Raw genomic sequence first — 16,176 nt, 5'->3', positions numbered from 1 at the left:
ATTTATTTTGTCGAAAAAAAAACACCAAATTTATCCTGTAAAAAAAGCTTTATTATTATAATATTATTAATTGTATAGTTTTCTTATTTTGGGATGATTGTTTGATTATAATTCACATTTTAATTTTTGAATTCTATTCGGAGGTTAACGTTCGATTAGAATTGGAATTATCACCAAGACCAAGTAAATTAGAGTTTTCCCGAATGTAAAATTCTACTGATCGCGACTGAAAAGTCACAGTATTGCTTGATAGATGGTAGGCAAACACGTTAGCTCCTAAAACTTCTTGGTATTCCTCACATTCCTCATCATTATTCTCAAAGAAATCTATAAATATATTAATATTAATTTCTTTGGAATCCAGTAAAGCATTAATTGCACGCTTTCCTATTTCATGGTATTTTTGTCTTTTAAGAAATTTCGCTGAAGAAAATTTCTGCTCAATTTCAATTAATTTTTGTTTCTTGATAACTATGAAAAAGAATTAAGCAAAGCAGAATTGTGTAAAATTGATTGCAAAATAATAAAACTAATTCCTACCTTCAATGGATCGTCCGGCTAAATACCATTCGCAACAGTTTTCAACTCTAAAATGCGACCACTAACCAATTGATATAATTCTTTTGCTGTTTCTTTATCAATCTTACGTTTCTCAATCAGGTAATTCATTGATTCTTCTTCACTGATGTCACTGATTTCCATTGGTGGCGCTATTGCTCGGGACCAGGCACCTCGAGCTAAAATAAGAATCACGATCTGTAAGTCAGATATTTCCCTCAAGAAGGAAAATAGAATACTTACACATCATTATTTTTGAGACAACTCCTTCACTAGAAACAAATACAGCAGAGTTTTTGATGCTTCAGTACAAATTGATGCTCTGAACATAATTTGATCTTGAGAAATTGTTGAATCTACTATATTTGGAAGGTTTTTCAGAAATCTATAATCCAAACGGAACCAAAAATGTAACTCTAAAAATAGTGAGAATGTGATTAGAAATTTAATCGGGCAATAATCAAAAACAACAAATATGCTCATACTATAATGTGTAAGGGGGAGAAATAATCATAATCGGAAGAGGCGTGGGGGAAGTAACCGAGTGCGAGCAATTGATAGGAAATTGCATTTGCGAGATTGGTACTGAAAAGAAGTAAAATTAAAAACAAAGATGTAACATCAAGAGTATAAATAAAAATCTAAATATATTCTTTTTGTCTTGTACTTGACGGTTAACAAAATGAAAAAAGGAAGACATTATTAGTAAAGAATTCAATGGTTTGAATTATGTTGAGAGAGTTTTGAGGGTGTACTTATATACTTTTCTGGGTACATTGTGACTAATAATAAGACTGAAACAATTTAAGGAATGACTCCTGAAGTAATTAAAATATTAGTCGTACGATTGACCGTATTAGGACCCAGAAATATATATGGGATTCCTTAATGTACAGTGGGGGTGTACGATATTAATGTACGAACTGGCTGGAGTTAACGTTAACGCTATCACGTGCAAGTGCATAACTCCTAAACTTGGGCCAGTTTGTACGTTAATATTGTACACCCCTACTGTACGTTAATATATAGGGGTCAGGTGATGAAAATAATTTTTTACTATGAGCTGTAAGCATTTTCAGGGCCGGAATTATGATAATGTCAATATTCTGACTGGAATTATAAAAAATTATCTAAAAATGGAAAGATTTTCACGATTTTTTTTAGTTCAAAATACGCTGACCCTTTTATATATATTTCTGGGTCCTACCGTATTTGACAGTGCACAACGTGCAACGTGTGCACATGATTTTTTTGGTGTACACAATTTTTTAAATGTGCATGAAATTTTAAAAAAAATAAAGCGCAGTAACCCTACTTTTTTTCTGTATTGAGCCTAAATGTTATGAATTCGGTTAAAAGAAACCGGCGTACTGCAGTTTGAAAGAATGAAAGAAGCGTTGGCGAAGAAATATTGAGATATTACGCGATTCAGGTATGAATGAAGTATATATTTTTTTTCGGAGCATTTACAAGAAAACGATTTCGAAGTTTGCAAATTAATGTCCATTTTTTTTGTAGATCTTACTAGCATTACTGAATGCAAACAACTTAAAATTCGGTAAGTTTTACCAAGATCAATGTCGTTCATTTATTTCTGAAAATGCATGTCTTATAAGTATAATTGACAACCAAGTTATTTTATCCAGAATAACTATGATTGGGACGAGTGAAGCTGGATTATAGATAAATATGTTAGTACAGGTAGTTTAGAATTAATGTAGAAAAACCATTTTGTTTGTAATTTTATGTATCACAGTTACAAGCAGAATCAGAATCATGTAATTTATTTACTGCACCAATAAAGAAATCAAGCCGAACATTGTATCAAGTATACGTATGGTGAATAAAAAAATTGAGACCTAAAGTCCCGCTTGGGTAAAATGCATTTTAAATAAATCACGTTCTATATAAAAGTTGTTATCGAATATGCAATCCGGACTTGATTCATTGAAATAACATCATCGTCGAACTCCTGGCCGAGAATGACGAGATTAAGGCTGAAAATGCCAAGGTTAAAATTGAAAATGCTAAGCTAAGACAGGCTATGGAAGAGAATGAGACCAGACTTGCAAAATTAGGGCAGAGTGATAAAAAAAGGCTAAACTCATTGCAGAACTCAATTGTGATGTCGGGAAAATCAAGCAGGAGCGAGTTGTTGTTGACGTTGCAACACAGCCTAGTACATCTAATAAATCGTTAGAGGATAAGAAGACTGATAATTCTTAGTCTTGGTGAGTAAGAAAAAGGTTAGTGATATGATGAGACAAAGAAACAAGGAGAAGAAGCTTTTGCGTGAGTCAGCACTCTCATGCCAAGATCAGGACGAGCATTCAATTTCTCAAAATACTTCCTCTATACCCAAAGAAAAAAAAGTTTTCCGCGATTATCTAGTAGCCCAAGACTTTATACAAAAAGTGTCTTTGGAATTGCTAGATGAAGATGATATCCAAGTTATTGACGGAAAACAGGAGCTTACAACAGACATGACAATAGAAGTTGAGCTTGCTCATCTATTTCTAGAAGTAAGTATTGAAGGGTAGAACACTACGCAAGCTAAACAAAAAGAGATTTCATGCCGCCACTCATATGGGAAAAAGTTCGAAGGGAGCGTTCAAGAAATTATTGCCAGAGATAATGTTTCAGATCAGATGCAAGAAAACAATTATTCCAGGATATAATAAAGCATCTTTCTGGAATAACATAAACGAAACCGTTAGAAAAGAAATTTAAAGGGCCATAAAGATCTACAAACTATTCAAAAAGATAGGAAGATAGAATTAAGAATATCAAGTTTTATAGCGCGGATTCTATTCCAAAGTTTACTAAACTTCAAATCCAAATTATTCTGGATTATTTCAGTGGATTTGTCTATGCTAATATGGAACTAATTCATATTCTGGATATTCTGGATGCAAAAATATAGAAAAGTGAGACCTAGAGAAAAGTCAAGGGTCTGTCCCAAAAAATTTACCAGATGCCAGGGTAAATACTCCACCTACATCTCAAGCTTCGAAAACCAATCAGGCTAATGTATTGGAGGCACAATGCTTGGATTCTTCAGGCCCGGTCAATTCGCCAGTCACCCAATATGGTGCTCGTGCTCCCTTTATCAATGTGGCTTTGAAAGAATATTCCCACCTATCCTTATATAATAGTGACAAACATAATGATGCATATGAATTTAAAAATTCGGACTTATGTTCTAGATGTGAAAAAAAGCACAATGAAGGAAAGGTAGTTGGCCAATGCATAAAGGGTTCTTACTACATTAAGTGCCGGTCTTCACCATGTGAAGAAGAAATTAAAGTAAGTGTATTACTTGAGGATTCTTTGGAGAAAAATTACCTGATATAGAAGTAAATACTGTATATTATCTACACCTCAGGTAAGATCATCTAACAAATCCTGACCTTCTATCTCTGATGATGTAATCTATTAATTAGTTGGATAATTTTTGATACTCAACTTTTAAATATTACACATTCAAAATCTTTTCAAAGATTTATAAAGAACTTGACTCAGCATTTAACATTCCAAATGTTAAATTAATTAAACAAACCATCCAAAGTGCCTATAATTGTACATTTCCTTTAATTCAAAAATTTGTCAAAAATAATGCAATTTCGATTAATTTGACTACTGATATGTGGACTGGTAGAAATAGACAGGGATTTTTAGGTGGAACCTGTTCTTTTTTAAATAAAAATTTTACTATTCATGAAGTTATTCTTACAATTGAATATATTAGATATCTTCATATCACACAAAATATATCTGATGCATTATTTGTAATTCTAGATGAATGGAATTTAAGAGATAAAACATATGTAATAGTAACTAATAATAGGATGAATATGAAAAAAGCCATAAAAGAAATGAATAATATTACTTCTAATATAAAATGGCAGCCATGTACTACATATACTTTACAATTAGTGATGGAAAAAAGTTTAAATTCAGTTAAATTATTAGTTTTAAAGGTAAAAAAACTGATTGATTTTTTTAAGACTAAAATAAAGTCAAAGATTAGAGAAAATTCAAAAAAATTCATAAAATCAAGTTAATGTAATAAGGATTTTAATTTTATAATTTATGTTTATTAATTATTTAAATTATTTTTATTTATATAATAATTTTTATAATAATTAGAATGCTGGTAAAACTAGTAAATATTTCCTTCAAGTATTCATAGATATATTCATTAAATGGAATTTAACATATTATGCTTTGATGAAATAGATTAATTAAAATTAAAAGTTATATTTAAATGCAAACTGTAAAATTAGTAAATAATAAAAGTAATATTGATGCATGGAAAATAACTTGATAAAATTATGTTAAGTTCTGATAAATGGGAATTTTTATAACAATTGGTTATAACATTTGAAGAAGCAACTAATTATCTTGGTGGAGAAAAATATTATATATAGCATTATAAATCCAATAATTGAACAAATTAAAACTTTATTATTTTTACCATTATTTAATTTATCTAATTCATTTACAACTATATTATTTATATCATCTATATTACCTATAACAGCTTTTAATACATTAAAAATATATCAGAAAATTGAAAATACAGCTAACATTTTTGTTTTAATAAGGAAAGTGAAAATTTTAGAAAATGATATTATAAATAATAATAATCAGGTAAAAGAAGATAAAATTAATTTGACTAAACTATTAGAATCTAAAGATCTTTTAAATTAAGTAAAAAAAAATCTTATAATAGTATATATTTTTATTGAAATATTTTATTTAAAAATTATATATTATTAATAATACTAAATCTCAGAATTAAGTCTATAAATAATAAAGTAGAAGAAGAGGGAATTTTATATAAAAAATATGAAAAATATAAAGAAAATTATTTACCAACTCCTAATAAACCTCATGCATTATTTTCAATTCCATTTGAATCATTAGTGATTTTAAATCTAATTTATAGGCTAAAAATTATTGCCAAAATAGTAAAAATAATTTTGATGAATTATTTTATAAAATTACTACGTAACACCAGTGGTGTTCAGCACCAGTGTCACGTGTTTCTATTTGTTATTGCGTCACTCATCAGATTTATTAGTTTATTTTTGTTTTTTTTACGCGATTTTATTTTTTTTGTAGTTGCTTTCTTTGCTTTCAGTAAGTTATACATATTTTTTAACGTTGTGTATGTCTTTTTTCCTTTATTAATATTAACTATTCTCTCTTCTTTTTGTTTCACTTTGTCACTTCTGCTTCCATTTCGTTCTTCCACCTTTATTTCATTCCACTTCATCACTTCTACCTCCATTTTGTTCCACTTCACCACTTTGTCACTATTTGTAAGTAGTTCTTTCCACATTTTAACGGCTTTAAAACTTTGGCACCAGTATCCTTATAAATAGTAAGTTCATTTTGGTCTTTTGGGATTGGGACTTAATTTTCTTTAACTAACTATATATTTTACTTTTTTTGGTCAGACTTTCACTTCTTTTTTGGGCTTTATGGTTTTTTTTCTTTCTTATTATGCCTATTGTTTCTTTCTTTACCATTTCGTCTCCTATCATTCTTTTACCATCTCCATTTCGTTCCACATTATTTTTTCATCTTTATTTCATTCTATATCATTTTTTCATTACAATTTTGTTCTGTATCATTTCATTCCTTTCATCACCATTTCGTCTTTATCATTTTTTTCTATTCCCATTTCGTTCTATATCACGTTTTCATCATCATTTCAACCCATACCATTCCTTTAATCACCTTTTGTCTCCTATTTTTCTATCATCATTTCATTTTATATTGCTTTTCATCATCATTTCATCCCATATATACTGTTCTTTTCATTGCTATTTCGTCTGAATCATCTCCTATTATTCTTTTCCATTACCATTTCGGTTTATATCACTTCATCATTATAATTTCGTCCTCATACCATTCCTTTCATCACCATTTCGTTCTATATCACTTTATAATTTTCTTTCATCACCATCATGTCCTATATCATTTTTTCTCTATCATTACTTCATTCTATATTGCTTTTTCTTCATCATTTCATTCTATACTTTTCTTTTCATTGTTATTTCGTCTCCTATTGTTCTTTTTCCATTATCATTTCATCCTATATTGTTTCTTATTACTATTTTTGTTCTTTCTTATTCCTTATACTCTTTTTGCCATTATTATTTATTTGACTGTGGTGTTCTTAAAAATTAAAGGTGTACGCAATTTTTTATTTTTTAGTCGGTCGTATAAAAAAATTACACAAATAAAATAAATAAGTTTCATTAATTAATTATAATCACGTGATACTGGTGCTAACCACCAGTGGTGGTAAATAGCAAACTTTATTATTTATTATTAAAATTGAAATAATAAAATAAAAAAATAATTTTAACAATTTTAACATGATAAAATTCACTAATTTTGATAAGTAACTTTAACCTGATCTTATCTATTTGAAACTTTAATCCAATTATTAAATCATATCAAAATATTTAATTTAATATCATTATTTTTTGTCTGAAGTATAGTGGAAGACATTAATGATTAGACACATTGTAATGCAAAGTATATCTGTCCGCATACGTGATTAATCTTATTATTGATTATTATCACGTGATCAGATTTTTAGTGACATGCCTGACACATGATTTTAAACGAGTGCTTCAGATATTACAATAGATTCCATTATCTAGTAATATATTAAATAATTAAAAAAGTTTTTTAAATTATTATGTATTAATAAAGTTTTAAACTTTGTATTTTAAATGGTTTTTTATTTAATACCATTTAATACTGCATATAATATTTTCTTTTAAATATACTTTTACTTTATAAGATTTAGGTATTTACTAGATATAAAAATTTTACCCTTAAATGTATTCTAAACTTAATTCTATTAATTCTGATAACCCTTTAGGCTTTGCAATCTAAGCTTAACAAATTACAAAACTAACCCTGATATGACTCTTATTATCATTATAAAAACATCAAAAATCTAAAATAAAATTAATAATTAAATTTCCTATAATTCTACTATAGAGTTCCTCCACTTATCAGCAAAATGATATACAAATAATCAATATCAATACTTTTTATCTTTGGACCTCATCTACTAATGAATGTACTCATTTAAAAATTATTGTATAAAAAGTTAGCATGTTTTGAGATGAAAATTTATAAGCATTATTTAAGAGTAACTGTGATAATTCTGATGGAAAAAAAGTTTCACAGAAGTAATTTATTTTTGGTAAGAACTGCTCCAGTTAAATAACTAAAAGTTTAAGATCTGGACAAGTTTTAAAAAATCCCCTGAAGTCTTTAAACAATAAAAAGCATCTTACAGTCACTCAGGTAAGAAAAGTTTGAGCTTCTCCTTCAGCTGGGAAAATAGTCAGGTGAGAAATGTAGTTGATTCCCCTTAGGTTTAATTTTGATAAAAATTATATTTTATATTTCTTATATATTATAATACCCAGTATTTCACAAAATACCCTGGTATTTATTCAATTTTTGAACCAGATTTTTTGTATAAGACCCAGAAAAATATTGAAATTAAAATAATATAACTCATTAAATTCTATAAAAAATACATATTACATATTCCAATTTTATTAGCTAATCATATAGGATTGCTATAGAACCAGAATTACCATTTACCAATTATATTTTATCTTGAAATATTTTTTGTCAACAAATATTAAAAAGTTAAAAAGTTATAAGTATCGTCATTTTTCCACTTCCATGTAATTTTGGCAGGCATTAAAAATGAGGGGTGACAAATTATTTGAGGTCATGTGAACATAATTCATCACACGATACTTTATAGTTTACAGATTATAAACCAAGTAATTATGAAGTTATAATGACTACTGAAGAAATCGAAACTTACAAGCCAGATAATGCTTCGATTGCTGAAACTTTCGAGGAGTTAACCTTACGACATAAAAAAGAACTAAAGGAACTTACTGCTAAAATCACTGCGCTAAAAAAAACAGCAACAAAAGGCGACAAAAAACGTAAAAAAGAGGTTCAAAATGACATAGCAAAATTGGAAACAGAATTTCGTAAGAGGCAGGAAGAAGAAGTAAGACAGTTACAACAACAATCTCCAAGTAAAAATGAATCTTCCGGGAAGACTTTAAAGGAAGAAATTAAGGTTTATATAAAAGCAGTATCGAGAACTCGACAACTATTAGTATTTATATGATTGTTTACAACTCAAATTGATGCGTTAGGTTTACTTCTTTTTATGTTTGTCATATACAGAATAACAAGAATGAGGATAGTAGTGATGAAGATGTAGACATTACTGATAAGTTATTAGCTAGGATGGAAGCAAAACGCGTTGAGGAAGAAGAAAAGGCTGCCTTGAAAGCTTCAAAGACCACAAATATAGAAGTTCCGAAAAGCAAAAAACCAAATCGACATAAAATTAGACAGGTGACTTATGTAATATAATTGTATAGTCGGTAGATTTTGTTTCCAGAAGCTGAGATTTATTTTTCTAAGGCACGCAAAGCAGCTATAATGGCCGAATCGCAACTTGAAGCCGAAAATGAAGCTAATAATCAGGTCAATATGAAGGAAATTGAAGACAAAAAAATTACCGAAAAGATTATTACAATGGGATTATCTATTAAGGAGGTAATATCTTATTTGAAGATTTATTTCTTAATTTCTTATTGAATGAGAAACTGGTAACTTTATTTCTCGATTTTAGATTGCGCCTGACGGACATTGGTATGTTTCTGAATCTTTTACAATATTTAATTAAATTTTTTAATCTTAATCTTATCAAATTTGATGCAGCCTCTATAATGCCATATCGGATCAATTGCAAATTGGACATAATATTGCGGTGTGTAGAAAGAACATTTACCATTTGTGTATAAATATATTTAATCATAATTTCTAATTTTAATTAAGATAGACTGATTATAAGGAGCTAAGGCGTAAAGCTGCAGCATATATGCGCGAACATTCTGATGAATTTATTCCATTTTTACCGACTACTCAAGACGGAGTATTGTTTAGTGCAGGTCCGTCAACAACCTATATTTGATTTTCTTAATTACGATTTTTCGTATCTTACTGTTCATTATGTTTTTTTTCTCTTTATTAGAACAATTTAGCAAATATTGTGATGATCTGGAGAATACGGCAGTATGGGGTGGACAGTTAGAAGTAGGTAGTTTTTTTTCACCATGGATTTTATCAATCTTCCATTAAATACCTAATTTTCAATATAGATTCATGCAATTTCGAAGTCTTTGAAATTACCGGTTCATGTAGTCCAAATGAATTCGCCATTATTAAAGATTTTTGATGACATATTCCCAAATACAAAACCAATAATAATATCGTATCCTTATTTATTTTCACATTTTTATTAAATTCTTGAATATTTGTTTGAATTGGTATCCTTGATTTTGATCTCTTTTTAGATTCCATCAATATATGTATGGGTTAGGCTCTCATTATAATTCACTTCGAAATAATAATCCTGAAGATTAAAGAATTAAATTTAAATTAATGATTATGATCATTCTAGTATATTGTGTTTAAATAAACTTTAAGCATTGTTGAATCAATAAATTAATAAAAATACAATTAGACAAATTGCATAAATAGAAGAGGATCGTATTGTCCACCATGAATAATAGTTATCCACGTGATCGGATTTAACTGGTATTTCTTTATCAAGTTTAGAAGTAACACTGATCTGTAATCCTTTGTAATGACTATAATGAGATTTGATATAACTTGTTAGCCTCATGGAGAAATTGATTTTGGACTTGACCTTATAACACTGATTTAATGTCTTCCAGTGAGACTAACAATATTAAAGTCCCGCCACCGAAGCCATTTCGACGGAGACTATCTTTTAGAACAAAGCCATCCTCTGAATCACCTGCAAACTCAACTAACACTTTAGGAAATGGCTTTAACTCTGTTCGAGGAAGCATCCGCCGTCTTAGGCGTGTTTCTACTACTGCAAATAGTGCCTCAAATACGAATCAAAATGTTAACAATGATCCAAATTCAACACAAGAACAAGCGTCAACCTCTTCTTCCACAAATCTGCAGTCCCCAACATTTCCAAGTTTCCAACGTTTCCGTGAGCAAACTTCTCGATTAAAAGATATAAACATCACACAGAAAATAGCAGAATTTACCGCTACTGTTCAAGAAATGGGTAACGAAACTGTAGAATTAGGATGTTTAGCTAAGGAAGCAGTTGTTGAGCGCTTGAAAAAAAAGAAAGAAGGTCTGTTGAATTAATAATTATTCATCATTTATCATATAATTATTTTCATTAAATAGCCTTTTTTGATTTCATTTAGAACCTTCTTCTAACGGGTTATCTAATTCAAATTCCAAAAATGTTGCTGGCATAAATATTTTTGGAGCGCCTCTTATCACAGCTGTTAGACTAACACGCATAGAAAAAGATATTGAAAATGATCCATCCAGGTACTGGTTACCGGCAGTAATGGTGAGATGTATCGAATTTTTAGATATTTATGGTAAGCAAATATAATTCCATGGAAGTATGTGGTATATTTGGATAATTTAAATATTAACTTATTCTGTTATATTTCATTTTTTAGGTTTGGAGGAAATTGGTTTATATCGGTATGCTTTAAATTTTCTATTTCTGAATCATGTGTAATTACATTTATTAATTTATAATGTTAATAGAATACCAGGAAGTACGTTGACAGTTGCGCGGATGAAAAATATCTTTGATTCCGGTATGCAATTTAATTATTTATTAATTTATGTTGTAATTGTAATTGTAAATAATATCATCTATTTTGTTTGTAATTAGGCGCGGATTTGAATTTTTTACAAAGTTCGGCCAAAGATCCACATGTGGTAGCAACACTTTTAAAGATGTATATAAGAGAGTGTACGTAGTAAATAATGTTCTAATAATGATATTATAAGTAATATTCTAAATTAATGTCCTCTAATTTGTAGTACCTGAACCTATATTAACGGATGTTTTATTACCAGAATTCAATACATGTGTAGCAAACCATACAAATTCAGCTGTAGTCGCACAACCTACAACAACTCCAACTCCTACTATATCAGCACCAACAGTAGTTCCAGACAAGTTGCCAAAGGCTCTTTCTAGTATTGTTTCACGTTTACCCCCTCAAAATTTTTATCTTTTGCGAGCTCTTTGTTCGCATCTTTCTCTTGTAAATAGAAAAAGTGAAATAAACAAAATGAATATTAGTAACCTTGGAGTAGTTTTTTGTCCTAGTTTAGGAATAGGTTCAATCTTATTTAAAACTTTGGTAGAACATATTGACGTAGTTTTTGAGATTGGATGTAAAACCGAAGATGAAATGCTTGAAGAAGAAAAAAAGGAGCAAGAAGCTAAAGAAAGGCTAGCACCAGAAGTATATCACAAGACAAATATATCAGGCGAATTTTCAAGAAGTTTTGACGATTTATTAAGTCTTGATGCAGAACATGTTAATAATCGTTCTTCAAATCATTCATATCCTTCATCATCATCATCATCTATTATTGGTTTATATGTAAATAGGGACACTGAAAATCAAAACGATTCTGTAAAAAATCACACGACAAACAATTCTACAATTGCAACTATTTCACCGACTCTTTCATCATCATCATCTATAACATCGCCTCCAACACCACCATTAACTAATTATAATAGTAAAGATACGAATAATCCTTTTAATAGTGATGAATTTTTATCTTCCATCGATCTTCCGTCAACTAATCACGATAAACGTCAACGAACAGTAAATATAATTGACACAGCGAAAACATCATCTTCGTCCTCATCATCAAAACCTTCTTTTCGTATGCGCTCTAGGTCTACGGGTTTAAGAGATGTACCTTTTACAGCTATTGAATACTCATCTGATTCATCAGAAGAAGAACTAGAAAAGAAAACAAGTGATAATTCATCTTTTATGACATTCGATTACCTGGATAACCATGGGATAAAAAACTCGGGAGTATTAAACTTATCTCCAAGACCAAATTGGGTGTTACATCATAATGGAGTTGGAGGCGATAAAAGTAGAGCAACAGCTGCGTGGGTAAGAAAGAGACCAAGCTTAGAAGAAACAGAAAAATGGAAAAAAATATTTTTATCAAATATTAATACAACTGAACCATCAAATGTCGTTGTTGATGATGACACGACTATTCATGATGAAAAGGATATAGAAAATTTGGTTGGTAAAAATAAAGTTCGTGATCAAATTTTAAAATTTAATGGAATGAGTTGATTGATAATGACGTGAAGTATAAAGATGTGTAATTTTATTTTTGTTTGTATATACTTTTTTTTGGTTATTTTTTGAAGGAGAAGTTATTGTAGAAGTTTTAAAAAAAAATCATTATTATTTATTATTATTATTCATCATCTATAATTAGGAATTTTTATAAATCATAACATATTTTGTATTTTTTCATATATTCAACAAACTTTTATTTTTGTAAATCAAATTCATTTTTATGTAATATTTTTTTTTTCTTTGTATTTACATTTTTGTTATTTATATTTATATATATGTATTAAAATAACAAAATTCATTCAAGTAAATTTATTTTTTTATTAAATATCTTTTCTTAATACAGATATTGCAGGGTTGCTAAAATCAATTTTTTTAAAATTACTAAATCTATTTTAAATATTAAATTAATTAAATAAAAATTTTAACAGAAACGAAATTTTTTTACTAATAAGGCTTTTATGTATTTTTTTAAGGTTGAGCGGAAACTTCGCCATTATTTTCCTTTTCCCTTGATAAAATACCCTTACGAAAATCACCAAAATCGTGAGTTTCTTCGTATTTAAAGGTTCCATAATGTTCCTTTTGAGGTAAAACATGCAACATTAATAATTCTACAAGAGTCGTTGCAACTTTCTGTTTATCAAAAAAACAAAATTATTATTTGATTTGAATCATATGCAAAGAAGGAAATATAAGCAAACTTACGAATAAAGCAAGAGCTGCTACTAAATTCGTTAACAGAGAGACAGCATTAAACGAACCGATTTGTCCAATTTGTTGAAATACGAAACGAATTCTAAAAAAAAAGGGAAGAAAAAACTTAAAAATAAATATATTGGGCTGCCAAAAATAATTTTTTACGTTCAAATATTTACCCATGACGATCTTTGATTGTGTAAGAACCATCGGGATTATAAATATTTTCAGTTGCTTTATATTCAGCTCCATTAATAAGTTGTGGTCTATATGTATATTTAATTTCATCCAACTATTGATAATATATATATATATATCGTTAATTATAAGTCATAAATCATAAAATAAAAAATAAACAAATAAGTATACCTTTAATTTAACATTTGCATAATCTATCGCAATTACGATGACGATACCAGAAGATCTATTTATTTCACCCGGGGCCGCACCAGGAGCAAATGAGGGGCCTTAAATAAATAAACAAATAACAAATAAATAAACGTATTTACTTTTTAAAGAATTTAAACAAATGATATTTACCATCTAAGTCCACGCCTTTCATATATGATATATATTTTAGAAAATAAAGTTAATAGAAACTTTAAAATAATTAATAATAATAATACAAGTAACACAATTTAAGCGAACCTGCGGCGTCTAAGAGTTCTTTTACGGTGAAAATGTCACCGTTGGCTTTCGGGTCCGTCAGAGTCTGTAAAAAAGAAATATAAGTCAATTATAAAATGTGGCACATTACAGAGGATGGAAAAAAAATATATTTTCCTTACTCTTGTAGCGTTACTGATTCTTTTAATGGTATTACCATTACTATCTTTAAGTACACCATCCATAACTCCATTACGAAGCGAAATAGAATTAACCTTTCCTCTAATGGAATGTTCAATCATAACCTAACATATTTAAGCTATTTATTATCAAGATTGACAATATTTATTTTTTCACATTAAGTTTATCTTATACTTACGGTATGACTTTCAATATCACCAATATAAGATTTAGGAACTATAACATTACTGGGATTGGTAATAGGATTAAAAACACAAGGATCGTTTGGTGATGATGCTGTAAGAAAATTACATGTTCCTGGTGGATAGCTTGTCACTGTTGCCCTTGTAGTAAAAAAAGCGAAACCTGCTCCGTCACTCGGATATTGTATTTCATTGGCTCCCCAATATACACAAGGTAAATCACCCCCTGTACAATATGGTTGATTCGTAAATGTATTTGGTGCTTGTAAAGTTATTCTTATTGCACCAGGAATCGGAGGTTCCTATATTCAAAATACGTAAAATGATTAATAATGAGTGTTATTATGGGTTGAAATTTCGCGAGATACGTACCTTTTTCAAATATGATTCATCATTGAAGATAGTAAATAATATATATGCTAAAATAGCAACTTGAAATACTCGATAAAGAATACCTAATCTTCGACTAATAATTTTAAAGACCAAAATTTAATCATAAATAATTTAAAAAAAAAGATTGATTATTTATTATTTTGTACATACTCTTTAACTTTGACAATCTTAAAAGTCTCGTACCTAAAAAAAAATAAGATAGAAAATTAATATTAGTATTAATTATTATTATTAAAAAGAAATTAGAATTGAATTACTTACGCAAAAAGTTCATCCAAATCGTATTTCTTCATTTTTTTTTTTTATGTATCAATATTCCTGAAAATAATTGTTTTTTGTTAAATCAATTAACAAGGGTAGGAAAAAAAAAAAAGTTCATTTTTTGATGTGGGAAAAGACTAGTATATATAATCATTTTCATTTATGCGTTATTTATTCATGTATTATTTAATCACTACAGTATTCAGTATAACTATCATAATATTACCAGATTTTTTTACTTGTAAGAAATTTTTTTTATTGTTGTCGTTGTAATAATAATAGAATTTGATGTACGTTTCATATTACTGTTACATCACGGGAAAGGATCGATTCTTACAAGCCATGTCTCACGATACATAATTGGAAAAAATAAATACATAAATTTAGTAATTGTTTTGCAGGTTTGTTAGAAACTGATCAAATTGGAAAAATTACACAACAAACGCAAAAGTTATAAATAAACAATTTATATATATATAAATAAACCAAAACTCATTGGCTCGTTTCTTTTTTTTTTTAACATCTTATTCCACTGATCTTGTTCCTCATCCGCAGGATTCAAAGATACGACTTAGAGTGGTGCATCATACGCACATACATTGTTGCATTTTTTATTATTCGAATTATAAATAGTATATTCTAGGGAAATAGGGATATGTGATTGATTTTACCCGCAGAAATTTGATCAATATAACAAAATGTACAGCTTTATTAAATAATTTAATGAGACATTTTTATGTTCACTTCACTAATGTTACGCGACATTTTGAGTATATTATTTCAATTATTTTAATAATATTAATTACACAATAATTCAAAAATATTGAAATACATGGGATGCCAAGACCTTAATTTTGTCAGGAATGGAATAGCCTTTCATGCACTCACGTTTGGAAATCATTATTTCTTAATTTAAATATATAGCGTAGCCACATAATATTTTTGGATAGATTAATTTGGATAGCTTAAATTTTTCATGTGTTACTGCTATTGCGCTT

General features: G+C 28.6%; 5 protein-coding genes across 5 annotated transcripts; 3 read left to right on the top strand and 2 right to left on the bottom strand.

Moving 5' to 3' along the window:
• Positions 1–133: 133 nt before the first annotated feature.
• On the bottom strand, positions 134–808 carry OCT59_013153 (uncharacterized protein; the record flags this gene model as incomplete). The annotated part of the gene is made up of 3 exons (XM_066140631.1): positions 134–471; positions 567–737; positions 802–808. 3 exons carry the CDS (start codon positions 806–808, stop codon positions 134–136), a joined length of 516 nt encoding a protein of 171 aa, XP_066001498.1.
• Positions 809–2,813: 2,005 nt separating this feature from the next.
• Positions 2,814–3,098, top strand: OCT59_013152 (uncharacterized protein; the record flags this gene model as incomplete). The annotated part of the gene is made up of 1 exon (XM_066140630.1): positions 2,814–3,098. One exon carries the CDS (start codon positions 2,814–2,816, stop codon positions 3,096–3,098), a length of 285 nt encoding a protein of 94 aa, XP_066001497.1.
• Positions 3,099–8,342: 5,244 nt separating this feature from the next.
• Positions 8,343–10,156, top strand: OCT59_013151 (uncharacterized protein). Its single transcript, XM_025315998.2, has 9 exons — positions 8,343–8,704; positions 8,815–8,988; positions 9,058–9,192; positions 9,269–9,288; positions 9,358–9,406; positions 9,479–9,587; positions 9,671–9,732; positions 9,798–9,910; positions 9,993–10,156. Exons 1-9 carry the CDS (start codon positions 8,411–8,413, stop codon positions 10,060–10,062), a joined length of 1,026 nt encoding a protein of 341 aa, XP_025181648.2. The 5' UTR covers positions 8,343–8,410; the 3' UTR covers positions 10,063–10,156.
• Positions 10,157–10,322: 166 nt separating this feature from the next.
• On the top strand, positions 10,323–13,180 carry OCT59_013150 (uncharacterized protein). The gene is made up of 6 exons (XM_025310522.2): positions 10,323–10,816; positions 10,893–11,075; positions 11,160–11,184; positions 11,251–11,303; positions 11,381–11,461; positions 11,533–13,180. The coding sequence occupies exons 1-6, from the start codon at positions 10,366–10,368 to the stop codon at positions 12,828–12,830; spliced, it is 2,091 nt and encodes a 696-aa protein (XP_025181647.1). The 5' UTR covers positions 10,323–10,365; the 3' UTR covers positions 12,831–13,180.
• Positions 13,122–15,283, bottom strand: OCT59_013149 (uncharacterized protein). The gene is made up of 11 exons (XM_025315997.2): positions 15,179–15,283; positions 15,068–15,100; positions 14,897–14,990; positions 14,521–14,826; positions 14,324–14,446; positions 14,184–14,247; positions 14,076–14,090; positions 13,905–14,002; positions 13,715–13,827; positions 13,545–13,635; positions 13,122–13,472 (listed from the first exon to the last, which is right to left on the bottom strand). Exons 1-11 carry the CDS (start codon positions 15,208–15,210, stop codon positions 13,308–13,310), a joined length of 1,134 nt encoding a protein of 377 aa, XP_025181646.1. The 5' UTR covers positions 15,211–15,283; the 3' UTR covers positions 13,122–13,307.
• Positions 15,284–16,176: the final 893 nt, after the last annotated feature.

This window comes from Rhizophagus irregularis, chromosome 20 (assembly GCF_026210795.1).
Source record: "Rhizophagus irregularis chromosome 20, complete sequence".
Classification (NCBI taxonomy): domain Eukaryota; kingdom Fungi; phylum Glomeromycota; class Glomeromycetes; order Glomerales; family Glomeraceae; genus Rhizophagus; species Rhizophagus irregularis.
The sequence above is the reverse complement of the archived record's forward strand: the minus strand, read 5'-3'. Positions and strand labels throughout refer to the sequence as shown.

Coding starts and splice junctions, on each gene's coding strand:
- OCT59_013151 (XM_025315998.2), top strand. CDS start 8,411: ATGACTACTGAAGAAATCGAAACTTACAAGCCAGATAATGCTTCGATT. Junction 9,733..9,797: donor TATGGGGTGGACAGTTAGAA/GTAGGTAGTTTT, acceptor TTTTCAATATAG/ATTCATGCAATTTCGAAGTC. Junction 9,911..9,992: donor ACAAAACCAATAATAATATC/GTATCCTTATTT, acceptor ATCTCTTTTTAG/ATTCCATCAATATATGTATG.
- OCT59_013150 (XM_025310522.2), top strand. CDS start 10,366: ATGTCTTCCAGTGAGACTAACAATATTAAAGTCCCGCCACCGAAGCCA. Junction 11,076..11,159: donor CGAATTTTTAGATATTTATG/GTAAGCAAATAT, acceptor TTCATTTTTTAG/GTTTGGAGGAAATTGGTTTA. Junction 11,462..11,532: donor AAAGATGTATATAAGAGAGT/GTACGTAGTAAA, acceptor TCTAATTTGTAG/TACCTGAACCTATATTAACG.
- OCT59_013149 (XM_025315997.2), bottom strand. CDS start 15,210: ATGAAGAAATACGATTTGGATGAACTTTTTGC. Junction 14,991..15,067: donor AAGATTGTCAAAGTTAAAGA/GTATGTACAAAA, acceptor TAAAATTATTAG/TCGAAGATTAGGTATTCTTT. Junction 13,473..13,544: donor TAGCAGCTCTTGCTTTATTC/GTAAGTTTGCTT, acceptor TTTGATAAACAG/AAAGTTGCAACGACTCTTGT.